The sequence below is a fragment of the Peromyscus leucopus genome, chromosome 15 (genome assembly GCF_004664715.2).
Source record: "Peromyscus leucopus breed LL Stock chromosome 15, UCI_PerLeu_2.1, whole genome shotgun sequence".
Classification (NCBI taxonomy): domain Eukaryota; kingdom Metazoa; phylum Chordata; class Mammalia; order Rodentia; family Cricetidae; genus Peromyscus; species Peromyscus leucopus.
Window position 1 is genome coordinate 17,005,242 of NC_051076.1, and position 20,207 is coordinate 17,025,448.

Below are 20,207 nucleotides of genomic sequence, written 5' to 3' on the forward strand. Positions count from 1 at the left end.
CCTGGGCTACCAAGTGAGTTCCAGGAAAGGTGCAAAGCTACACGGAGAAACCCTGTCTCAGAAAAAAAAAGAAAAAAGAAAAACTTTTCTGCCTAACATACTTTGAGATAGTTAAAAATAGAACTCAGACACAGACAATGTGTAAGGTGAAGCCTGAGCCATGTGCTGTCAAGTCTTTATGGTCAAATCTTAATCTTAATAGGCAAAGAGGTGGGTGTTCAAATGCTGTGATACTGATGCAGTCTTAGAAGGATGTTACTGCTTTTAATGAATTATGTCCAGTTATTTTAGAGCATAAAGTCTCGGAAGTGCAAAGGATCAACCACAAAGGGACAGTGTCTTGTTCTCTTCTAACTTACCTTACGCCATGCTTTTCACATGGCAGGCTCCCAAGAGCCTGGACTTCTTAGCACATTTGCCATACAACTGCGTAACATTACAAATCCCGGTATAAACAGATGGATGCATTCATTGACAGGGTTAAGACATCCCACAAAATCGTTCACCATGACTCTCATCTCTGGGTCAAGCCCAAGAAATGTAGGTTTTGGTAAAAACAGGCTGACCACTCCTCTCTTACTAGAACCTCTCAGGAGTTCGTTGGGGTTTACCACACGATTGCCTCCTCCTCATCTGCCATTATAACTTAAAGAGACATGGGATTCTCTGGCCCTGGGACAGAATCTGCAAGCCTTACTCGCTTCTGTTCATGTTCACTAATTTGGACCCTCTAAAATCTGTACCAGCCTTTCTTTTTAAACTACCTATCACATCACAAAGTCAAGGATGGCTCAGAGGTTTTATATTGGGGCATCATAGGACACTGTTTCATGCAGGCCACCAGCTGCCACCCTGTAATGCCTGTTCATTTTGACTTTTATTCTAACTCTTTTGTTCAAACTCTTAGTTTGCCAAATTCTTGCTCTTAATCTGATCTGTTCCTGATTAGTTCCAACGATTCAAGATACCTCAATTAAAATACTTGAAGTGTCCTAGATTTTTACCATGCTGGTATGAATGAGCTCAGCTGCTGTCATTGACCCTTATCTTGCTGAAGCATGCAGTAGTGCACAGATCAGTTAGGATGCTCTGGTATTAAGGCAGGGAATGATGGGAGGTTTAAATGGGACATGGTATAGGTAATCCGGGGAATGCAAATGTTATTTCACGCAAAGAGTTGGAAGAATGGAGCTGTCAATAACTGAACCAAGGGAGGGCAGAAGGAGAGAAGTTTAGAGGTGGAAAATGAAAGGCATGTTAAGTTTCTGAATGTAGCTAAGGCACATGAATGGAAACACCATCAGGAAGATGACCATCTGGAGTTCAGGAGGGAAGCTGGGATTAGGTCTAGAGACTTCAAATAGTCTAATTTTAAAGTAATTAAGGTTCTTAAAAAACTCTTCTAAATTCTTTCAAAGTACTTCCCATGTTCCTCCTTACAACAGAATTATAGGCATAATGTGCTGGCTTTGATTACATTATTACCAAAAATTAAACATAAATGGAGGTTCTTACAGGCTAGTCAAGAAAATAGAAACTTTTTAAACTATAAAAACTAAAAATTTTATATACTATAGCTTTTTATTTTCTTTCTTTCTTTTTTTCTTTTTTCTTTTCTTTTTTTTTAGACAGGGTTTCTCTGTGTAGCTTTGTGCCTTTCCTGGAGCTCACTTGGTAGCCCAGGCTGGCCTCGAACTCACAGAGATCCGCCTGGCTCTGCCTCCCGAGTGCTGGGATTAAAGGCGTGCGCCACCACTGCCCGGCTCTTTCTTATTTTTTGAGAAAGGATTTCATATAGACCAGGCCAACCTCAAATATAATATGTATTTAAGAATGACCTCAAACTTCTAATCCTCCTGCCTCTACTTCCTGAGTGCTGAGATCACAGGCATGCACGATATGCAGTCCCAGGAATTGAACCCAGGGTTCCTGAATGCTAGACAGGCTTCCCACAAACTAAGCCACATTCACTGCCCTACATAACGAAGCTTTGTGGGAAATCAAAATTTTGTTAATTTAACTTTCAAAACAAAATATCATTATTGGCAAGGCTATCCTAATATGTTCTTAATATATTTTCACTGTGTATAAAGTGAGCACCCCCCCCAACTAAATGGAGCATCCTGTCACCGACTCCGTGCCGTCCCAGCCACACCGCCTTCTTCCCTGTTTTCTAGTGTATGCTCCTTGTAGGTTTCCTTGCCTATAACTGAAACTCACCTCTCATGATTCAATGTATTCTTGTCGACTATTTTCATTTACCTTCAGAGCTAGAAGTTTCTCTACTGAGAGGTTTGGATCCAGAGACTTCCCGGTGCTCTCCCGTAGAGCCTCCCAGTGCCGTGGCTTGAGACAAGGGTTTCCCAAGGCTGTCAGGATCGGAAGCTCTTGCTTGAAGTCTAACACTGACTGCTTGAGGTGTGTTACCATATCATTTTTAGGTAAACCTGTGAATACCAGCGAATCGGTAGACTAGTAATATGTTCGTATCTTTTCAAACAAACTGAGAAAATGAGAACTTTTCTTTAAAATTTCCTAACCAATATAATGATATTTTATCATTTGCTAATCTTTATCATAGAACAATGAAGCTTTACTGAGGCCAAACATCCATACCATTGATTAAGGACTAAAATATAAGAAAATAGCTGGGCGGTGGTGGCGCACGCCTTTAATCCCAGCACTTGGGAGGCAGAGGCAGGCAGATCTCTGTGAGTTCGAGGCCAGCCTGGTCTACAGAGTGAGATCCAGGAAAGGCGCAAAGCTACACAGAAAAACCCTGTCTCGGAAAAAGAAAATAATTATCAGGATAAATGACTGAATCCCAAGCCTAATAGACCCAAGCTGTCTTGGGAAATTTGATGCCTGAATGGCACCTGGCACAAAGCTTCCCAGTCTCTCTTCACTGACAAGATATACATATGTATACATATTATATGTAAATATATTTATATATTATATTATATAAGTATAAACATATATCTCTATCTCTATCTATCTATCTATCTATCTATCTATCTATCTATCTATCTATCAGACATGTTAACATGGAAGAGGGCCTCCCTGCTAGACAAAGACCTATGGGCAACTTAGGGAATTCCGAGAGAGAAAGAATTAGTCTTCCCTGGGGATGAGCTCCCGAGTTGGTTAGATCATATCAAGTGGTCAGCCCTGAACCCATGTATATACAAGCAACACTAAACGGACTCAGCAGGTCGAATTTATACATGTAACAATAATCACCATTGAAAAAGAGGCCACAAAATTGAGAGGGATTTTTTTCTGGAACAGGATCTTACGTAATTCAGGCTGGTCTTGAAGTTGTGAACCTCCTGCCTTAGCCTCCTAAGTGCTGGAATTGTAGGCATGTCCCACACCCCCAACTGTGACAGTGATATTAATTATGTAATATATTATACACTTGTTCTTTTGCTCTTGTGCTGCTAGGGACTGAACACAAGGCTTCACCCTCCAAAGCACACACACTACCGCGGAGCTACAGCCCTAGGTTGTAGAATTTAACAACAAGCAAACTAAAGCCTTTAGATGGTCCTTCTAGAGAAGGGTTCCTAGCTTGACGTGTATTGAGTGCAAGGGGGACTTAAAAAAGGCAAAGGCAACCTTGTCCAGGTTAAACACAGAGAATGCTGTCAGAGTGCAGTGTGCTTGCACAGGCAACATCTCAAAAGTGATAATGGTCAGCACAGGCAAATGTCACAGTTTCTTCAGCTGTTTTCTCCACTGCCCAAAGGATCCTATAAGTGTCATATAGAGAATTCAGGAAAAGATTCTGCAGGCAGGATCTTAGCATAAAGACATCTCAAGCTCACAAACCCTGGGAGTCAAAACTGATTCTGAAATATCTGGAGTTCTACCCACGAAACCAACCTTTAAAGGAAAAGAAACTGTAATTACTTGTAGTTATCCCCCCCACCTACCCAAGGCTTTAAACTGTTTCTTGCTTTAGCAAATAGTTTCTGCCTAAATTCCTTTAACGGTCTTTCTCTGCAGATGTCCAATGGTCAGCCCTTGAGAGAAGGCCAAAGACTGATGGTTCTGCCTTTGGTTTGTAGGAGCTTTGAGATGCACACGTTACCTTTTTCCAGGACAATGATTATATGCAGCCACTTGGACACATTGCTCTTCACTAAATCCATATCGATGCTCTGGAGAGTACAGCCCCTCCATTTCCAGAAAAGTATCCCCCATTCTTCCTGTGCCTCCCATAACAATTTCCTCAGCATCAGGTCACACTCAATGTCCGAGATCTCCGACAGCACAATCTGGGTCATCTCTTCCATGTTGAGAGAATGCATGTGGGACTGGGAATCATCGTAATATGCCTGGTAGCTTGAGTAGGTTTTCACTTTATGAGTCAAGTTGGAAGCCTCTGCTGTGAAAGTCTTGATCATGTCCTTGGCTTGTGGTACTGGAGTACTGGCGCATACCAGAGCAGGACTTCTTATCTAAAAGCAACAGGAAACATGCTCATGGAGGCCAGACTGCTTAGAACACAGACACGGCTTACTGGCAACGTCTTTAGTGAAGAACCTACTTTTTGACATGACAAAGTGAATGAAACTGGAGTATTACCATTTGACCCAAAAGCCTAGAACACTTTTAGAGAAGTTTGGTTTTTGTTGCCTCCTTTTATAGAGTTGTTGAAGAACTTTGCTTCCCTGGTCATTACACTCATTCATAGATAAAGAAAATGCTAAATTCCTGGTAGAGCTTACTCAAAAAGAGATCGAGTGATCTTATGTCTCATCCAACTTCACAAACCATCAAAATCCTGTTTGTGAATCCCAGAGGGTATTAGCTGCTTTTCTGTTGCTGTGATAAAACACCATGACCAAGGCAACTTATAGAAGAGTTTGGGATAAAAAAAAAAATCCATCGCACCCAGGAAGCAATGATTATGAGTATCAGGCATGGCAGCCAGAACAGAAAGCTGAGAGCTTGCTCCCTCAAGCTCAGGCAGGAGGCAGAGGAGGCAACTGGAAGTATGAGAGGATTTTACCCTGAAAGCCTATCCGCATTGACATTTATCTTCCAGCAATGCCACACCTTCTCATCCTCCCCAAACAGTGTCACCAGCTGGGGACCAAGTGTTCAAATGGGGACATTCCTCATTCAAAGCACTACACAGGGTAAACACATTTGGATGAACTTATTTAGCTATGATTCTGCTGAAATGCACAGCATTCCACGAGACTAAGATAAGAATAAAAAGCACTTACTTTATCTTTTAGGTTACTGACATCCACTCGTAGACCAATAATGTACGATTCCAAACTGTTCCTGAATTTAGTTAGGGTGGCGTCTCTATTCATGGCAACCATCCTCAAAGCTGTCTTCAGATGATTAAACTTCATGAAAAGGATTCTGTAGATGGCAGTCTGCTCTTCAGAAATATCAATCTGGTAATGCCTCACAACAGAATACAGCTGACAAATTGTGGAGAAATCTTTTTCTAATTGAGATACATTTGAGGAAATGTCCTCCAAAAAATTAAAATGTTTCACAAATTCCTCTACTTCTATAGGCTCACAGTCCAGTTGGTGCAGTGATGAATCTAAGATCTGAAATTATTAACACGCCAATGATAAGTATGCAATAATTTCACTATCTTAGAAAATATTGGTTTTAACTTGGAATTCTAACTTCTATAAACGTAATTTCAGAAACCAGTAACACATAAACTGCACATAACTCTATGTGCTTGCTAAATGCTAGAACAGTGACATGATCAAATCCTTCTGCCATTAGCAGAAAGTACTTGAACACAGTTCACATGTAAAATACATGTTATAACACACACAAAATACTCAGTGAATAACTTTAAATAATAAGTGTAATGTAGATTGCAAGAGTGAGGCTGGAATATGAGCAGAATCACAGTCATTCTGACCACCTATATTCCAGATTCTCCAGTACATGGTCCCAATTTAGTGAGAGACTGCCAGACAGGGAACTGAATCTCCAATTATTCTACGATCTCAAATTAGTCTAAGATCAGATATATGGTAAAGTTACAGAATTATGATCCAACCATCATCAGAGAAGCTTCTTCTTGTAATAGATGGCAATTAACATGGAGATCCACAGCTGGTCAAGGTGCAAAGAATAAGAAACTGGAATGTGTAGCCCTAAATGAGATACCCACACCCACTCCTCCCCTCCAAAGCTCAGGGACTTCTAGAAAAGAGGGGGCAGAGTTGGTGGATGACCTCACAGATAACCTTCTGGACACACAGGGACATTGCACTCACTATGAATGTACAGTGATTATAACTTTGCTCTCACAACCTGTGAAAGCTCAAGCCAGACAAAATTCCAGAATGGAGAGGGGAGATAAACATCAAGTCCACCCCAAGCTAGGGAGCTATTGGCATTTGACAGCTTCCAGGAGAGAGAACGAGTCAGTTTTCTTCAATGGTTTGACCCCTGGTAACTCAACTGCACTCCAGAGCCAAGAGTAGCTGGGCAACACAGATTGGGTTGGATGGGTTTGAGAGAGAGAGAGAGAGAGAGAGAGAGAGAGAGAGAGAGAGAGAGAGAGAGAGAGAGAGCATAGATTTGAGTAGGTAGAATGAGGGGGTGGATCCAGGAAGAATTAGGGAAGGAGATGAATATGGTCAAAATACATTGCCTGAAATTCTCAAAGAATTAATAAAATCTTATTTTTAAGTAATGAATAATTAATTATAAGTTAAAAATGCAAGATGGCATGGGGAAACTCTTAGGAGGGTAACTCTGTGAATACATTCCACTGCCCAACTTCCCATGACAGGCATGTTGCCTTCTTCCACCTTGCTGCCTAGAAGAGGGATGTGATGTTAGAGGTACTTAGGAGAAGGCACAGTGAGCCCAGGCAGCCAGTTCTCAATGACTATGTGGAGTCTCACAGTAACCCTACGTTCTCTGTGTGTACTACTATTACCTGACGGAGAAATTAGTTATAACTTGTGCAAGTCCCAGTTCATTTCTTTCGGTGGTGGTGGGTCATATGTAACAGAATCTAGCTAAATTTCCATTCGCCTGAAATATCCTGCCTGTCAACCCAGCGCTTCCATACCACGGGTGCTTCTCCTTTAGTAATTAACATTTTTCTTGAAAATTATTCCAGGCCCACTCAGGCTCTGTTAGATAACTTCTGAGAAGATTCTATGCTACATTAGACTCTGTATGTACAAGAATGATGCTATCTTCTCAGCATTATATTACAGAGGCATAGTCAGTGGCCAGTATTAACTTTAGGTTTAAGAAGTATTGGTGGTTTGGCTAAATCAAGGAAAAATGATAGCTGTTATCATAAATTCTAGTCTTTAAGCAGGTCTAGGGTATTACTGAGGATGTTGGTATAGACAATGGCTAGTATACTAGGATCCATATTTGTCCTAGAAACTTAAATTTAGGGTGCCTCCAGATGTTTACATACTCACAGTTTTTCACAGAAGCTTCAAGTGACCATGGTCTTAGAAATTTGCCCCATAAGAGAACTACCCTACAAAGAGCCCTATACACACTGAAAATCCGTCAGCTGTCCAGGATTATCACAGCCCTCCACAGCATGGTAGGTCTTATGTGCTACCCGAGGGGATGATGCACAAACACACATCTAAAAGAATACCAGATAGTGATGCAAAACGGAAGATGGAAAGTGACATGGGATTTCAAATTTCAATGTAATCACAGTTCTCAAGTGAGTGCTGGGGAGATTGCTGGGTTGGGTAAAGCACTCGTTATGGTCTGTGAGGACTCAAGTTTGGATCTTCATAAATTACGCAAAACCAGACACAGTAGCATGCATGTCTGTAACCCCAGGGCTCCTAGTGCCAGATCAAGTGGAGACAGAAGGATTCTCAGAAGCCCAAGGGCCTCTAGCTTGCTTTATGCTATACAAACAAGAGACATGATTTCGAACAAAGAGGAAGACAAACTAATGCCTGAAGTTGTCCTCTGACCTCCAAATGCATGCCATAACACACATGCAGGTCACATTCACATATGTGAATGCACACACACAAAGATGAAGGTTAAAAAGAAAAGCAAATATAGTCACACCACTTTTGGAACTTCTGAGGATAATACTTCTGTGTATTTTTGATTGTGTATCTTACAGTTATAATCTAATCCAAAATCTTCTTATGAAAAAGGAAAGGCTTAAAGACTTACTTCCAATAGATTTGCACTTTTTTCCTCAATTGCATAACGTAACAGGTCGTAGCTCATCTCTATGATGACATCAATATACGGTAAGCATGTTAATTGATAATCCAAACTTTTCACGCAAAAAATTCCAAGGCGCATTTCAATAGCCATAGTCACAATCTGTTTTAGGTAGCTTCTGAATTTGTGTATTATAGCTTTAAACTCTGTTGACGTTAAGATCCCCATATACGGCAGTTTCAGACTCATGACTTTGGCCTTTTCTACCATGTAACAATACTTTAGAAACCTGCAGCTGTAATCACTAACCAGGCCCATTGAATTACCAATAATCGTCAGCAGACTCACAATCTATGAATGAAATTGATACAATAGTCAGAACACTCAATCTGTGAATGAAAATGATACAATAGTCAGAACACTCAACCTGTGGATGAAAATGATACAATAGTGAGCACACTCAATCTGGGAATGAAAATGTTACTCAAAACTTTTATCATAGGTGTGGAAATGTATAGTTTGGCAAGCTGATAGTTTCTGTTAAATAACGGTCTTTGTACAATTCATTCTGTTTGGAGCTGGAATTAAATATTGAAATATGTTGGAAACAAAGCTAAGATAACTAACACTCGACTTTTACGCAAAGCCTACTCAGATATTTAACTTTGTAAGCAAGGTGTTAATTAAACTATGTATTACAGAGACCAGCTATCTATTTCACTGCTTGTCACCGGATTTTTAAGTGTCTGCTCTTAAAAATAGCCCCAGAGAAAGCCAGTCCTATGTATTTATGACTTCACCTAGTTCTTAAGACATAGTTGTTTTGGACAGGACAGAATCCAGACACAAGTTGCTGAGATAATTACATTCTACTATCAATTTGGACAAAAAATACAGTTAGGTGGTAAGGGAAGGGCTGGGGAATGGCGAGCCAATGTTACCAAAGAACTGTAGGGCAGAAAACTCATGTCTATAGTGGAAGTCTGAACAACTGGTAAGATCAGAGACCACAGGGAAAACAAATCTAGGGCCACACTGGGATGATTATTCCTTTGCCATGAACTAGGATGTTCTGAAGTTTTCCATACATCCTATTCATATAATAATTTCAATGGGGTTCTGCTCCTTACCAACCACTTTTAACACATATTATCTCGAAACTTACTTTGTTTTGGTAGTCAGCATCTGTTTCAAAGAGGATATAGAAGTCTGGCCATCGGGTCTGCTTCTTATATTTGATTACACCTCCCGTCTCAGATAAATCCGGAACTGAAACCAACTCAGTAAGGGCAGACAGGCGAGGGTCTCGGTGAAAAGGAATGATTGTGGCTGGAACACAGCATTGAATAGTTAGGATTTCTAGAAGGCTCTCAGAAGCAACATTTAAAAAATTAGCCACAGCATCTAGTCCTGTTAAAAACTGACAGAGTGACTTAATGAGCAGACACTATTCTGTGTTGATGGAGGGATTCACAGACATGTGCAAGGTTTGCATTTAACATTATCAATACAAGGGGCTGCCACAGACGGTGAGCTGTGGGGGAAGCAGCCATGCTGAAAACAGAGAACCTGAGAATGTTATCTTCTGTGCGGAAAGTGTCGTACCACTGTGAGCACACAAGCAGACAACAAGGTGCTACTGGGGAGGAGTGGACAGTTTACCCCCAACTTCCCGTCACCCCCAACAAAGAGAGGAAACTCGGACCTGTCTTTACAGCTTACTCAAATCAATTCAAAATGAAGCCTCCATCTAAACACAGAGTACAAACGGATGGACTCCTAGAGGAAGATAGTGTGACCCCGAGTTAAGGGAATTCTAGACACAAAACCAAAAGCATGCGGCATGGTAGAAATAAATTGATGCAGTTTATAAAATCCGGTAGCTTATCTCTATTAAAGAAAGTGGGAGGCTAAGGCAAAGGGAGGAAATGCTTGCAGATCTTACAGCTGCTAACAGATTTGACCTAGCACACTTAAAAGATCTTTCATACACAGCAGCAGGGAAACATTTGACCAAACATACAGATGGAGAACTGGGGTAAGGAAATACGAATCATATATCAATTCCTAGTGAAACAGAAATCACCAAAGTGTGATATTACTACCTCCCTATTGAAATGGATAAAGGGACCTTTTATTCTTTGTTTTTTTCTCTTTTTTAAATTTTTTCAATTCATTTTACATACCAACCACGCATACCAACTACAGTTACCACTCCCCCACCTCCTCCTGCTCCCCCCCCACCTCCTCCAACCCACCCCCATCCACTCCTCAGAAAGGGTAAGGCCTCCCATGAGGAGTCAACAAGGCCTGGCAAGTTCAGGAGCAAGCATCCCCTCCACCTCCCCCACCCCCCCACCCCACACCCAGTGCATCAAGGCTGAGAGAGGCATCCCACCATATGGAATGGGCTTCAAAAAGCCAGCTCATGTACCAGGGATAGATCCTGGTCTCACAAACAGGCCAGGCTACAAAACTGTCGCCCACATGCAGAGGTCCTAGTTTGGTCCTGTCATGGCTCCCCAGCTGTTGGTCTAGTGTCCCTGAGCTTCCACAAGTTCGGGTCATCTGTCTTTGTGGGGTTCCCTGTAGTGATCTTGATACCCCCTTGCTCCTATAATCCTTCTCCCTTCTCTTCAGCTGGTAGCTCAGCCTGGTGCTTGGATGTGGGTTTCTGCATCTGCTTCCATCAGTTACTGGATGAAGGTTTTATGATGATAGTTAGGGTAGTCACCAATCTGAATACAGGGGAAGGCCAGTTCAGGCACCTTCTCCACTATGGCTGGGGTCTTAGCTGGGGTCACCCTTGTGGATTCCTGGGAATTCCCCTAGCATCAGGTTTCTCCCTAGTCCCATAATGGCTCCCTCTATTGAATTTTCTCTTTCATTGCTCTCCCACTCCATCCCTCCCCCAACTCGGCCATCCCATTCCCTCATGTTCTCATCCCCCATCCCCTCCCCTTTACTACCCATTTACCCAGAAGATATCATCTCTTTTCCCTTTCCAAGGAGATCTATGCATCCCTCTTAGGGTCCTCCTTGTTACCTAAATTCTCTGGAGCTGTGGATTGTGGTCTGACTATCCTTTGCTTTACTTCCAGTATCCACTTATGAGTGAGTACATACCATGTCTTTCTGGGTCTGGGTGACTTCACTCAGGATAATTTTTTCTTGTAGCATGAATTTTAAAAGTTCTTATTCATAAAATCAAACCTGAGGCCAGTTATTGGGGTCCATGCTGGTTGATCAGAGAGACAGAATAAGCCACAGCTATCTCACCTTGCTGGATCCTCAGCTGGTCTTGTCTCCTCAGACTGGAGGCCTCTGAGTCCTCATCCGGAATGGGTCTCAGCTGAATTACTGCTCAAAAGCCTGAATGCTTAACCAGCCACATGCTTAACCAGCCAAATGCCTAACCAGCCAAAATGCTTAACCAGCCAAATGCCTCTAGTTCCTGGTCCTCACGCCTTATATATCTTTCTGCCTTCTACCACCACTCCCTGGGATTAAAGGCTGGCTTTCTGGGATTAAAGGCATGTCACCATGCTTGGCTATTTCCAATGTGGCCTTGAACTCACAGAGATCCAGAGGGATTTCTATCTCTGAAATGCTAGGATTAAAGGTGTGAGTGCCACCATTTTCTAGCCTTTGTATCTAGTGGCTGTCTGTTCTCTGACCCCAGATATTTTTATTAGAGTACACAATATTTTGGTGAACACAATACCACCACATTTTCTTTTTCTTTTTCTTTCTTTCTTTCTTTCTTTTTTTTTTTAGGATAATTTTTTCTAGTTCCACCCATTTGCCTGTAAATTTCATGATGTCATTGTTTTTTACAGCTGAGTAATACTCCACTGTGTAAATGTGCCACATTTTCTTTATCCATTCTTCAGTTGAGGGGCATCTAGGTTGTTTCCAGGTTCTGGCGATTATGAATAATGCTGCTATGAACATAGTTGAGCAAGTGTCCTTGCAATATGATTGAGCATCCCTTGGGTGTATGCCCAAGAGTGGTATTGCTGGGTCTTGAGGTAGATTGATGCACAGTTTTCTGAGAAACTGCCATACTGATTTTTCAAAGTGGCTGTACAAGTTTGCACTCCCACCAGCATTGGAGGAGTGTTCCCCTTACTCCATCCACATCTTCTCCAACATAGGCTGTCATCTGTGTTTTTGATCTTGGCCATTCTGACAGGTATAAGATGGTATCTCAGAGTCCTTTTGATTTGCATTTCCCTGATGACTAAGGATATTGAGCAATTCCTTAAATGTCTTTCGGTCATTTGAGATTCTTCTGTTGAGAATTCTCTGTTTAGATCTGTACCCCATTTTTTAATTGGATTATTTGGTATTTTGATGTCTGGTTTCTTGAGTTCTTTATATATTTTGGAGGATTAGTCCTCTGTCAGATGCGGGATTGGTGAAGATCTTTTCCCATTCTGTAGGCTGTTGTTTTGTCTTATTTATGGTGTCCTTTGCCTTACAAAAGTTTTTCAGTTTCAGGAGGTCCCATTTATTAATTGTTGTTCTCAGTGTCTGTGCTACTGGTGTTATATTTGGGAAGTGGTCTCCTGTACCAATGTGTTCAAGGCTACTTCCCACTTTTTCTTCTATCAGGTTCAGTGTAACTGGATTTATGTTGAGGTCTTTGATCCATTTAGACTTGAATTTTGTGTGTGGCGATAGATATGGATTTGTTTTCAATCTTCTACATGTTGACATCCAATTTATGCCAGGGTCACTTGTTGAAGATGCTTTCTTTTTTCCATTGTACAATCTTGGCTTTGATAAAAATCACATTTTCATAGATGTGTGGATTAATGTCAGGGTCTTCAAGTTGATTCCATTGGTCCATGTGTCTGTTTTTATGCCACTACCAAGCTGTTTTTATGACTATGGCTCTATAATAGAGCTTGAAGTCAGGGATGGTGATACCTCTGGAAGTTACTTTATTGTACAGGATTGTTTCAGCTATCCTGGGTTTTTTGTTTTTTCATATGAAGTTGAGTATTGTTCTTTCAAGGTCTGTGAAGAGCTGTTTTGGGATTTTAATGGGGATTGCATTGAATCCATAAATTGCTTTTGGTAAGATTGCCATTTTTATTTATGTTGATCCTACCTATCCAAGAGCATTAGGAGAGTTTTCCATTTTCTTATATCTTCAATTTCTTTCTTCAAAGACTTACAGTTCTTGTCATACAGGTCTTTCACTTGTTTGGTTAGAGTTACCACAAGATATTTTCTATTATTTATGGCTATTGTAAAGTGTGTTGTTTCTCTGATTTTTTTTCTTGGCCCATTTATCATTTGTATATAGGAGGGCTACTGATTTTTTTTTTTGAGTTAATCTTGTATCCTGCTACATTACTGAAGATGTTTATCAGCTGTAGGAGTTTCCTGGTAGAATTTTTGGGGTTACTTAAGTATACTATCATATCATCTGCAAATATTGAAAGTTTGACTCCTTCCTTTCGATTTGTATCCCCTTGATCTTCTTTTGCTGTCTTACTGCTCTAGCTAGAACTTTAAGTACTATATTGAATAGGTATGGAAAGAATGGACAGCCTGTCTTGTTCCTGATTTTAGTGGAATCTCTTTGAGTTTCTCTCCATTTAATTTGATGTTGGCTGTCAGTTTGCTATAAATTACCTTTATTATGTTTAGGTATGTTCCTTGTATCCCAAATCTCTCCAAGAACTGATAAAGGAACTTTTTAAAGGCTGACAAATGTTACAACACTAGCAAATGCTAGGAAAACCCAGAAAGCTTCATGCACCACATGTAGGAATATAAAGTAATCCTGCTATACTGAAAACATAATCTAAGAATTCAAATACAATTAAACATATAGCACAGATGTGTGAACAGAAGAGGGGTTAACTATTCCTTATAGAAGAATCCTGAGTGACCAATGTGTGAGGAATTAGAGGAACAGGAACTCCTCTTAGGAAGTCACAGTTGACTAGTGCAGGACTTTTCACTAATGAGAAATGCTAAAATTAATGGGTTCATTTACTTATTTATTTATTTTTTTTTAGCAGAAACATGATATTTGTATTATCTTATGACTTTCCCCAGGACCACCTTAGCCAAGTGCTCATGATTAGCTTACTAGTAACAAGATGCGCAACCTCTTGGGCTACTGACCTGCATATGAAGGGCATATAAGAATGCTCTACTACGCTTGTGACTTTCATGAAGCCTCAAATTATTTTATAATGAAAATTTCAAAAAAATCAAATGACAAAAACATTTTATATTGAGGAAAAAAGACATGGAAGTGGTCAGATGTTTTAACCCAAGAAACAATGACCTAAAAATAAAAGAAGGAAAGAAAATCTAAATGGCAAAAGGAATCTATCTATAGAAAGACTGACAGAGGATCTACTTCTTCATAATTAATCTCCCTACCTTAAGTTTAAGGAACATTAGTACAGAATGATACATGTCTATAATTTCTATAGAGAAGTATAGAGAATTCCAGGTAATAAATTACTGGGTGAAATAAATGTGTAGTGCTAAAAGCTAGAAGGCAGTGGGCAGATCTATAGGTGCCTGAACTTAGCAAACTATGTCTATGACAAATGAGTTGATAAGGGTTCTATTAGTTTAACTTTTTTCCTTAAAACTTATTGTGAGAAATTAACAAATTCTTTGGCCAAGGAAGTCACTGCCATGTAATCTCAAATTATATACATATAGCTGAAAATAATCATTTAAATGTTATTCAAGGTGAAAACAAGATCTATGTAATGCTATGAAATAAAATTCAAATAACTCAAGCCTCAAATTGCTTGCCCAATTCTTGTCTGTTATGCATTCTTTATATGCATGCAGGCTAATCTTGGTTGTCAATTTGCCTATGTCTATAATCGATAATCTACTAAAACCCAAACAGCTAAACACATCTGTGAGGGATTTCCTTGATTGGATTATTTGAGATGGGAAGACCCACCCTAAATCTGGGTCACACCTCCTAGTGGCGGCCCACATAAAAGGACATGGAAGAAGGAAGCTTTTGCTTTTTGCCTGCTTGCTGTCACTGTCGCTGGCAAGTTCATCTATCCTGTTCCTGAGGCATTCCTTCTCTGGTATTAGAACCTACTTCTTAGAAGACCAGCAGCTCTCTAGGACTTCCCTGGGACTCCAACAACCAACTGGGGCTGCTGGGACATCCAGTCTCATGGACTGAACAATTACCACTGGGAGACATATATGTACATACACAAACTCATTCTATCAGTTCTATTCCTTTAGAAATCTCTGAGTAACATCATATGCACACACACACACACACACACACACACACACACACACACACACCTTCAAGTAATTCCAAATTAACATTGCTTGATCCTAAACACTGGAATTCATGGTCTCTTATTTATCATTGACTAAGACCATCAGATAACAATCAATTTAAAAAGGATTATCAAAGAAGCCACTAAGCCTTTCAAATACTTACTTATATATTTTTCTATAGTTGCTAACACATTTTGGAATTGTGTTGAAAAGTCCAGTCTGTTGGGTTGTATAAAGAGGTTTGTTGGGAATTCAGAAAATCTGAGAGAAAACAATAAAAAAAGTATATTCAAGGGAATACCGTACCCAACAAAATATAGTTACTTACAAAAAAGTCTCATACTTACTTATTATAGATGTGCCCTTGCTCAGACTCAAGCAGGAGTCCTGTATCTATTAGAATTCATTGAGAGAAAGAGAAAGTAAAAATTGATTAACATTTTAAAATGCTAGATAACAACTTAATATATATTAGTATTTTCTAAATATCCTGAGAGTCAACTATAGAGACTGGCTGAAAGGTGTATACCATCAGTGGACCCCAACTCTGATACCAAGAAAGGAAGTCTCAGATAGAGCCCCAGATCTTTTTTCCCCCCACAGATATGGGAGATAAATCAGGGCCTCACACATGCTAGGCAAACACTCTACCACTGAGTGGCACCCCTGCTCAAGAATCTGTACTTTTAGCAGCCAGTCCAGGTGAGCTCATCCTGACAAAGAGGGTCCAGAAGTCCCTGGGTGAGAGATCCTTCATGATTCAAGGTAAAAAATGATATTATCACTCACATGTGCCACAGGTTATGATTCATGTTCTATCCTTCTCGCCTTTACAAGTATGAACATCACACTAGACAAACTAATAAGGTGTAAATTATTTTTTTCTTTCACTTATTCTTTCCAGCTGCCGGTATGCTTCTTTTTGTTTTACCTGAAAGGATGCGTCTGAGGAGGGTACCAAACTTGCTTGGTTGATTGTACCTCGTGAGCAGGTCTTCACTTGGGTTTCTCACAAACCTTCTGCTTTCAGACGGATCATCATCATCACATGACAGAGTTTCGTCAAGACTCTGTTTAGATTTCGGTCCCTTCTCTTCAGTCTCCTCTGGAGACTCATCCGAAGTGAGAGTTTTCATATATAGGTTTACTTCAAATATTGGTGCATATGTTTTTTTGAAATCCATCTCCACTTTCCCTCTATTTAAAATCTAATTTAGCAAATATGCCCACAAGACAAGAACAAAATAAAGTAGGACATCTGTGATAATAAAACTTAAATAGTGTTATAAATTATATTTACATCTTAAAAAGCAAATAAATAAAATATGAATTAATTTCAGTGGAAAATTTGAGACAGGCATTATTACAGCTTTTTACAATGAGAGAAAAAGGCATATATATATGTGCGTGTGCGTGCGTGCGTGTGCGTGCGTGCGTGTGTGTGTGTGTGTGTGTGTGTGTCAATCAGTCATTGAATTTTTAATTCTGCTATTTGCTATCTATCTTATATCAAAATTTGTTTTAATGTTTCTAAGGTGCATCTTACCGCATCAATATCAGTGTCTGGTTTGGGTTCTGAATTTTGAACAGGAGGAGGAGGTACATTTGAATTAACGAATTCTTCATCATCATTAGATATCTTTCTAGAAAAGATCTTCCTTGCTCTAGATTAAGAAATGGGAGGGAGATTTATTTTTGAAATCACATATTTTAATGTTTAATATGAGAATATGTAAACTTAGCAAGCAAGAAAGGAGGAAACAGAAAGAGAAAGAAGAAGTGAAAAAGTTAGTGTGAGACCAAAATGAGCCATCTTAGAAATGCTTCCACCCAAAAACTAAGGCCTAAGATTTCTTTTAGGAATAGGCCATTAGTTACTGAAACCAGTCAGTTCAGATTCCAGAAACCAGGAAGTGTAAAAATACAGAGTCACAAGATAGTCACGAGGTAATGCCTGCCAGACTATGGAATGTCCTCTCCCTGGTTTCCAGGGTAACTGGCCACAGAAATGCCTCCACCTGAGGGCAGCCAATGAGAAATGGTAGTGGGCAACCACTCCCTTAGAAGTAGTTTCTAGAAGTCCCTAGAAGCGAGCCAATCAGAATTGTACCTGTACTAGCACCCCTAAATGATGTAACCTTGTGACTTTTCCCTTTAAAAACTGAGCTTGCAGACAGGTGGGCGCTTCCTCCAGCCTCCACTGCGTTGGATCTGTTGGACGAAGTCCCTGCCTAGGCTTGTATTGCTTTTGGATATCCAGAATTAAACCTTGCTTTTGCATTCTGGCATGCTCGTCTTTGGTGGTCTCTCTGGGAGTCACGATCTGGGCACAACATTAGCAATGTGGAAAGGGCTGGAATGACGATGATTCGCTCCTTTGCCTTGCAAGCGTGAAGCCCTGAGTGTGAATCGCCAGAACCCACATAAGAAGCCAGGCATGGGTGCAACACATCTGTACTCCGAGTGGTGGTAATACAGGAGGGAGAGACAGACAGACAGACCCCTGGACACTTGCAGGCTAACTAGCCAGATCTACAAGGTAAGACTCCAGGCCAACACAAGACTCTGTCTCACACAAAAAGGTGGAAGGCGTCTGCAGACAAACATTCCAGGCTGTCCTCTGACCTCCACATGTCGGTGTCATGCACATGTACATCACCCCCCCCCCACACACACACACACATGCACATCCACACCCAAACATACACATACAGACAAATAGGGTAAGAAAACTGTTTAGCTGAACCTTTATTCAAAGAGGTACAAGTTGATGATAAGCATCAGGAAAGGTGATTAAAATCACTAGTAGTTAGGAAAACAAATCGAAATCGTAAGAGTTGACCTTATACTCACTGGACTGGCTTTGTGGGCCGCAAGAATATATCACAGAGATTCAGCTGTGTATTAAAGCTGAACTTTGACCGGCCAGGGGTCTGTCAAAAGGCAAAGCCGTTTATTATGAATATTTGGTGTTACCCAGCCTTTAATATTTCAGCTGTCTAACTGCCCTGCTGAGCTTAGGAGACAAGCTGGTGGGAGACGCCTAGCTTTGTTTCCTGTGCTAATGAAGCTCAGACCATTCCCGGGCCTTGAGGAGGCCTAGTGGTTCTCCAGAGGACTTTGAGAACAAAAGAGGTTTTTACATATCAACGTGAGAGATAAAACAACATTCCTGAGGAGACTGGGAACCACGTGCCCAGGGAAAGAAAAGGTAGGTGTTTTCTGTAGACAGGGAGAGAACAGCAGGGAGAAGAGAAAAGAGAATGGAAGAACTAGATGGGTAAGAACTTGAGAGGAACAAACTGAGATGGGGAAGAACTAGATTGAAGGGCTAGAAGAGAGGACTAGAGGAATGAGATGGAAGATGAGGAAGAGCCAGATGGGAAGTACTAGCTGGGTAAGAACAAGCTGAAAAGGACCTAGATGAGGAGAATTAAGATGAGAGAATTAAGATAGAACTTTGAGGGAGTAATAGGTAAGTATAGAGAGAAATCAGGCAAGAAAGGAGCTAGACACGAGAACAGAACTGAAGCTGTGTATAAAGGATGTTATGCCAGAGGAATTAAAGCAAGTGGACTATAAAGCTCGGTGTGCTGAGATTCTATTTCCTGAAAATAGTCCTCGCCGTTAGTAGTTCTCTCTCCTGGGCCCCTGGGATATATAATATTGAGGCTGGTCCCGCTAATATTATACCAGAGACTGGATCCATGTTGGTGAAAACATTAGAACCTAGGACGTTCCTGCTCCAGACTAGACTGATGCAGACATTGTTGTGAGAAACTGTAGCGACATTTCTATAGGATCTATAGGATCCAGAAATTGTAAGTATACACATCAAGGAACTGAAATGAGGTGCTCATTCAGATGTTCAGGTGTGTGCAGCTGCATTCTAATCATAGTCCACAGGGGAGAAATCTAACAGATCAGTGGAGAAGTGCAAGGTGCTGCCCACAGATAACAGCATTATTTAGTCTTGAAAGGGAATTAAATGCTGATACATGCTTCAACATGGATGGGGCCTTAAAGATAGTACTATAAATGAAATATGCCAGACAAAAAGAGCAATAGTTATGATAACAGATATGCAAGGTACCTGGAATGAATGAATTCTTAGAAAGGTGCCATGCTAGAATGAGAGGGGGGTTAATGTGGAGTTTTTGTAAAAGGTTCTCGAAGTGGATGGTGGTGGCTGTACAACACTGTGAAAGCATGTGACGACACGGAACAGCACATTTCAGATGACATCTTCCATGTTATAAAGATTTCAACCTCATAAAAAATGATCCTCACTTTAGCAGGAAGAGAAACGAAACAGAAAACAACCCAGTGTTTAGTTTTCCATCTTCCCCTAGTTCAGACTTGAGTATATTATAGGGAATGTCCATCAGCAAGGGGCTGCACGCTGAACCCAGAGCCTCATTCATCCTGAAATGTGCTCTATGATAAACTATGCTCTCTGTCCCTAGAGGAAATGACTTGAACCACTGTAGTCAGAAAGATGGGGAGAACTCATAAACAAACCGAAAAAGTTACTTTCAATACACGGAGGCTGAGGGTGTCTGATGGGAAATAAGAGACGAGTACAACCAGAACCATCTGGTCCTACCTAAAGAGCCAAATTAGAAAAACAGGAAACTGGACAAAGAGGAAAGATCAAAACTACTGCAAAATTAACAGTAAGTATAAATGTAATTTAAGGTATGGGATCAAATACATAAACCAGGCAGGCGGTG

At 40.6% G+C, this 20,207-nt stretch overlaps 1 protein-coding gene across 1 annotated transcript in view; it reads right to left on the minus strand.

Annotated features, from left to right (window-relative positions):
• Dnah14 (dynein axonemal heavy chain 14) overlaps positions 1–20,207 on the minus strand; it is a 225,464-nt gene that overhangs the window by 168,601 nt on the left and 36,656 nt on the right. Inside the window, 10 exon segments of the mRNA XM_037211077.1 lie at positions 2,263–2,447; positions 4,097–4,466; positions 5,241–5,582; positions 8,179–8,523; positions 9,338–9,501; positions 15,638–15,735; positions 15,822–15,867; positions 16,406–16,682; positions 17,021–17,136; positions 17,438–17,448. Coding sequence (XP_037066972.1) covers positions 2,263–2,447; positions 4,097–4,466; positions 5,241–5,582; positions 8,179–8,523; positions 9,338–9,501; positions 15,638–15,735; positions 15,822–15,867; positions 16,406–16,682; positions 17,021–17,136; positions 17,438–17,448 — 1,954 coding nt within the window.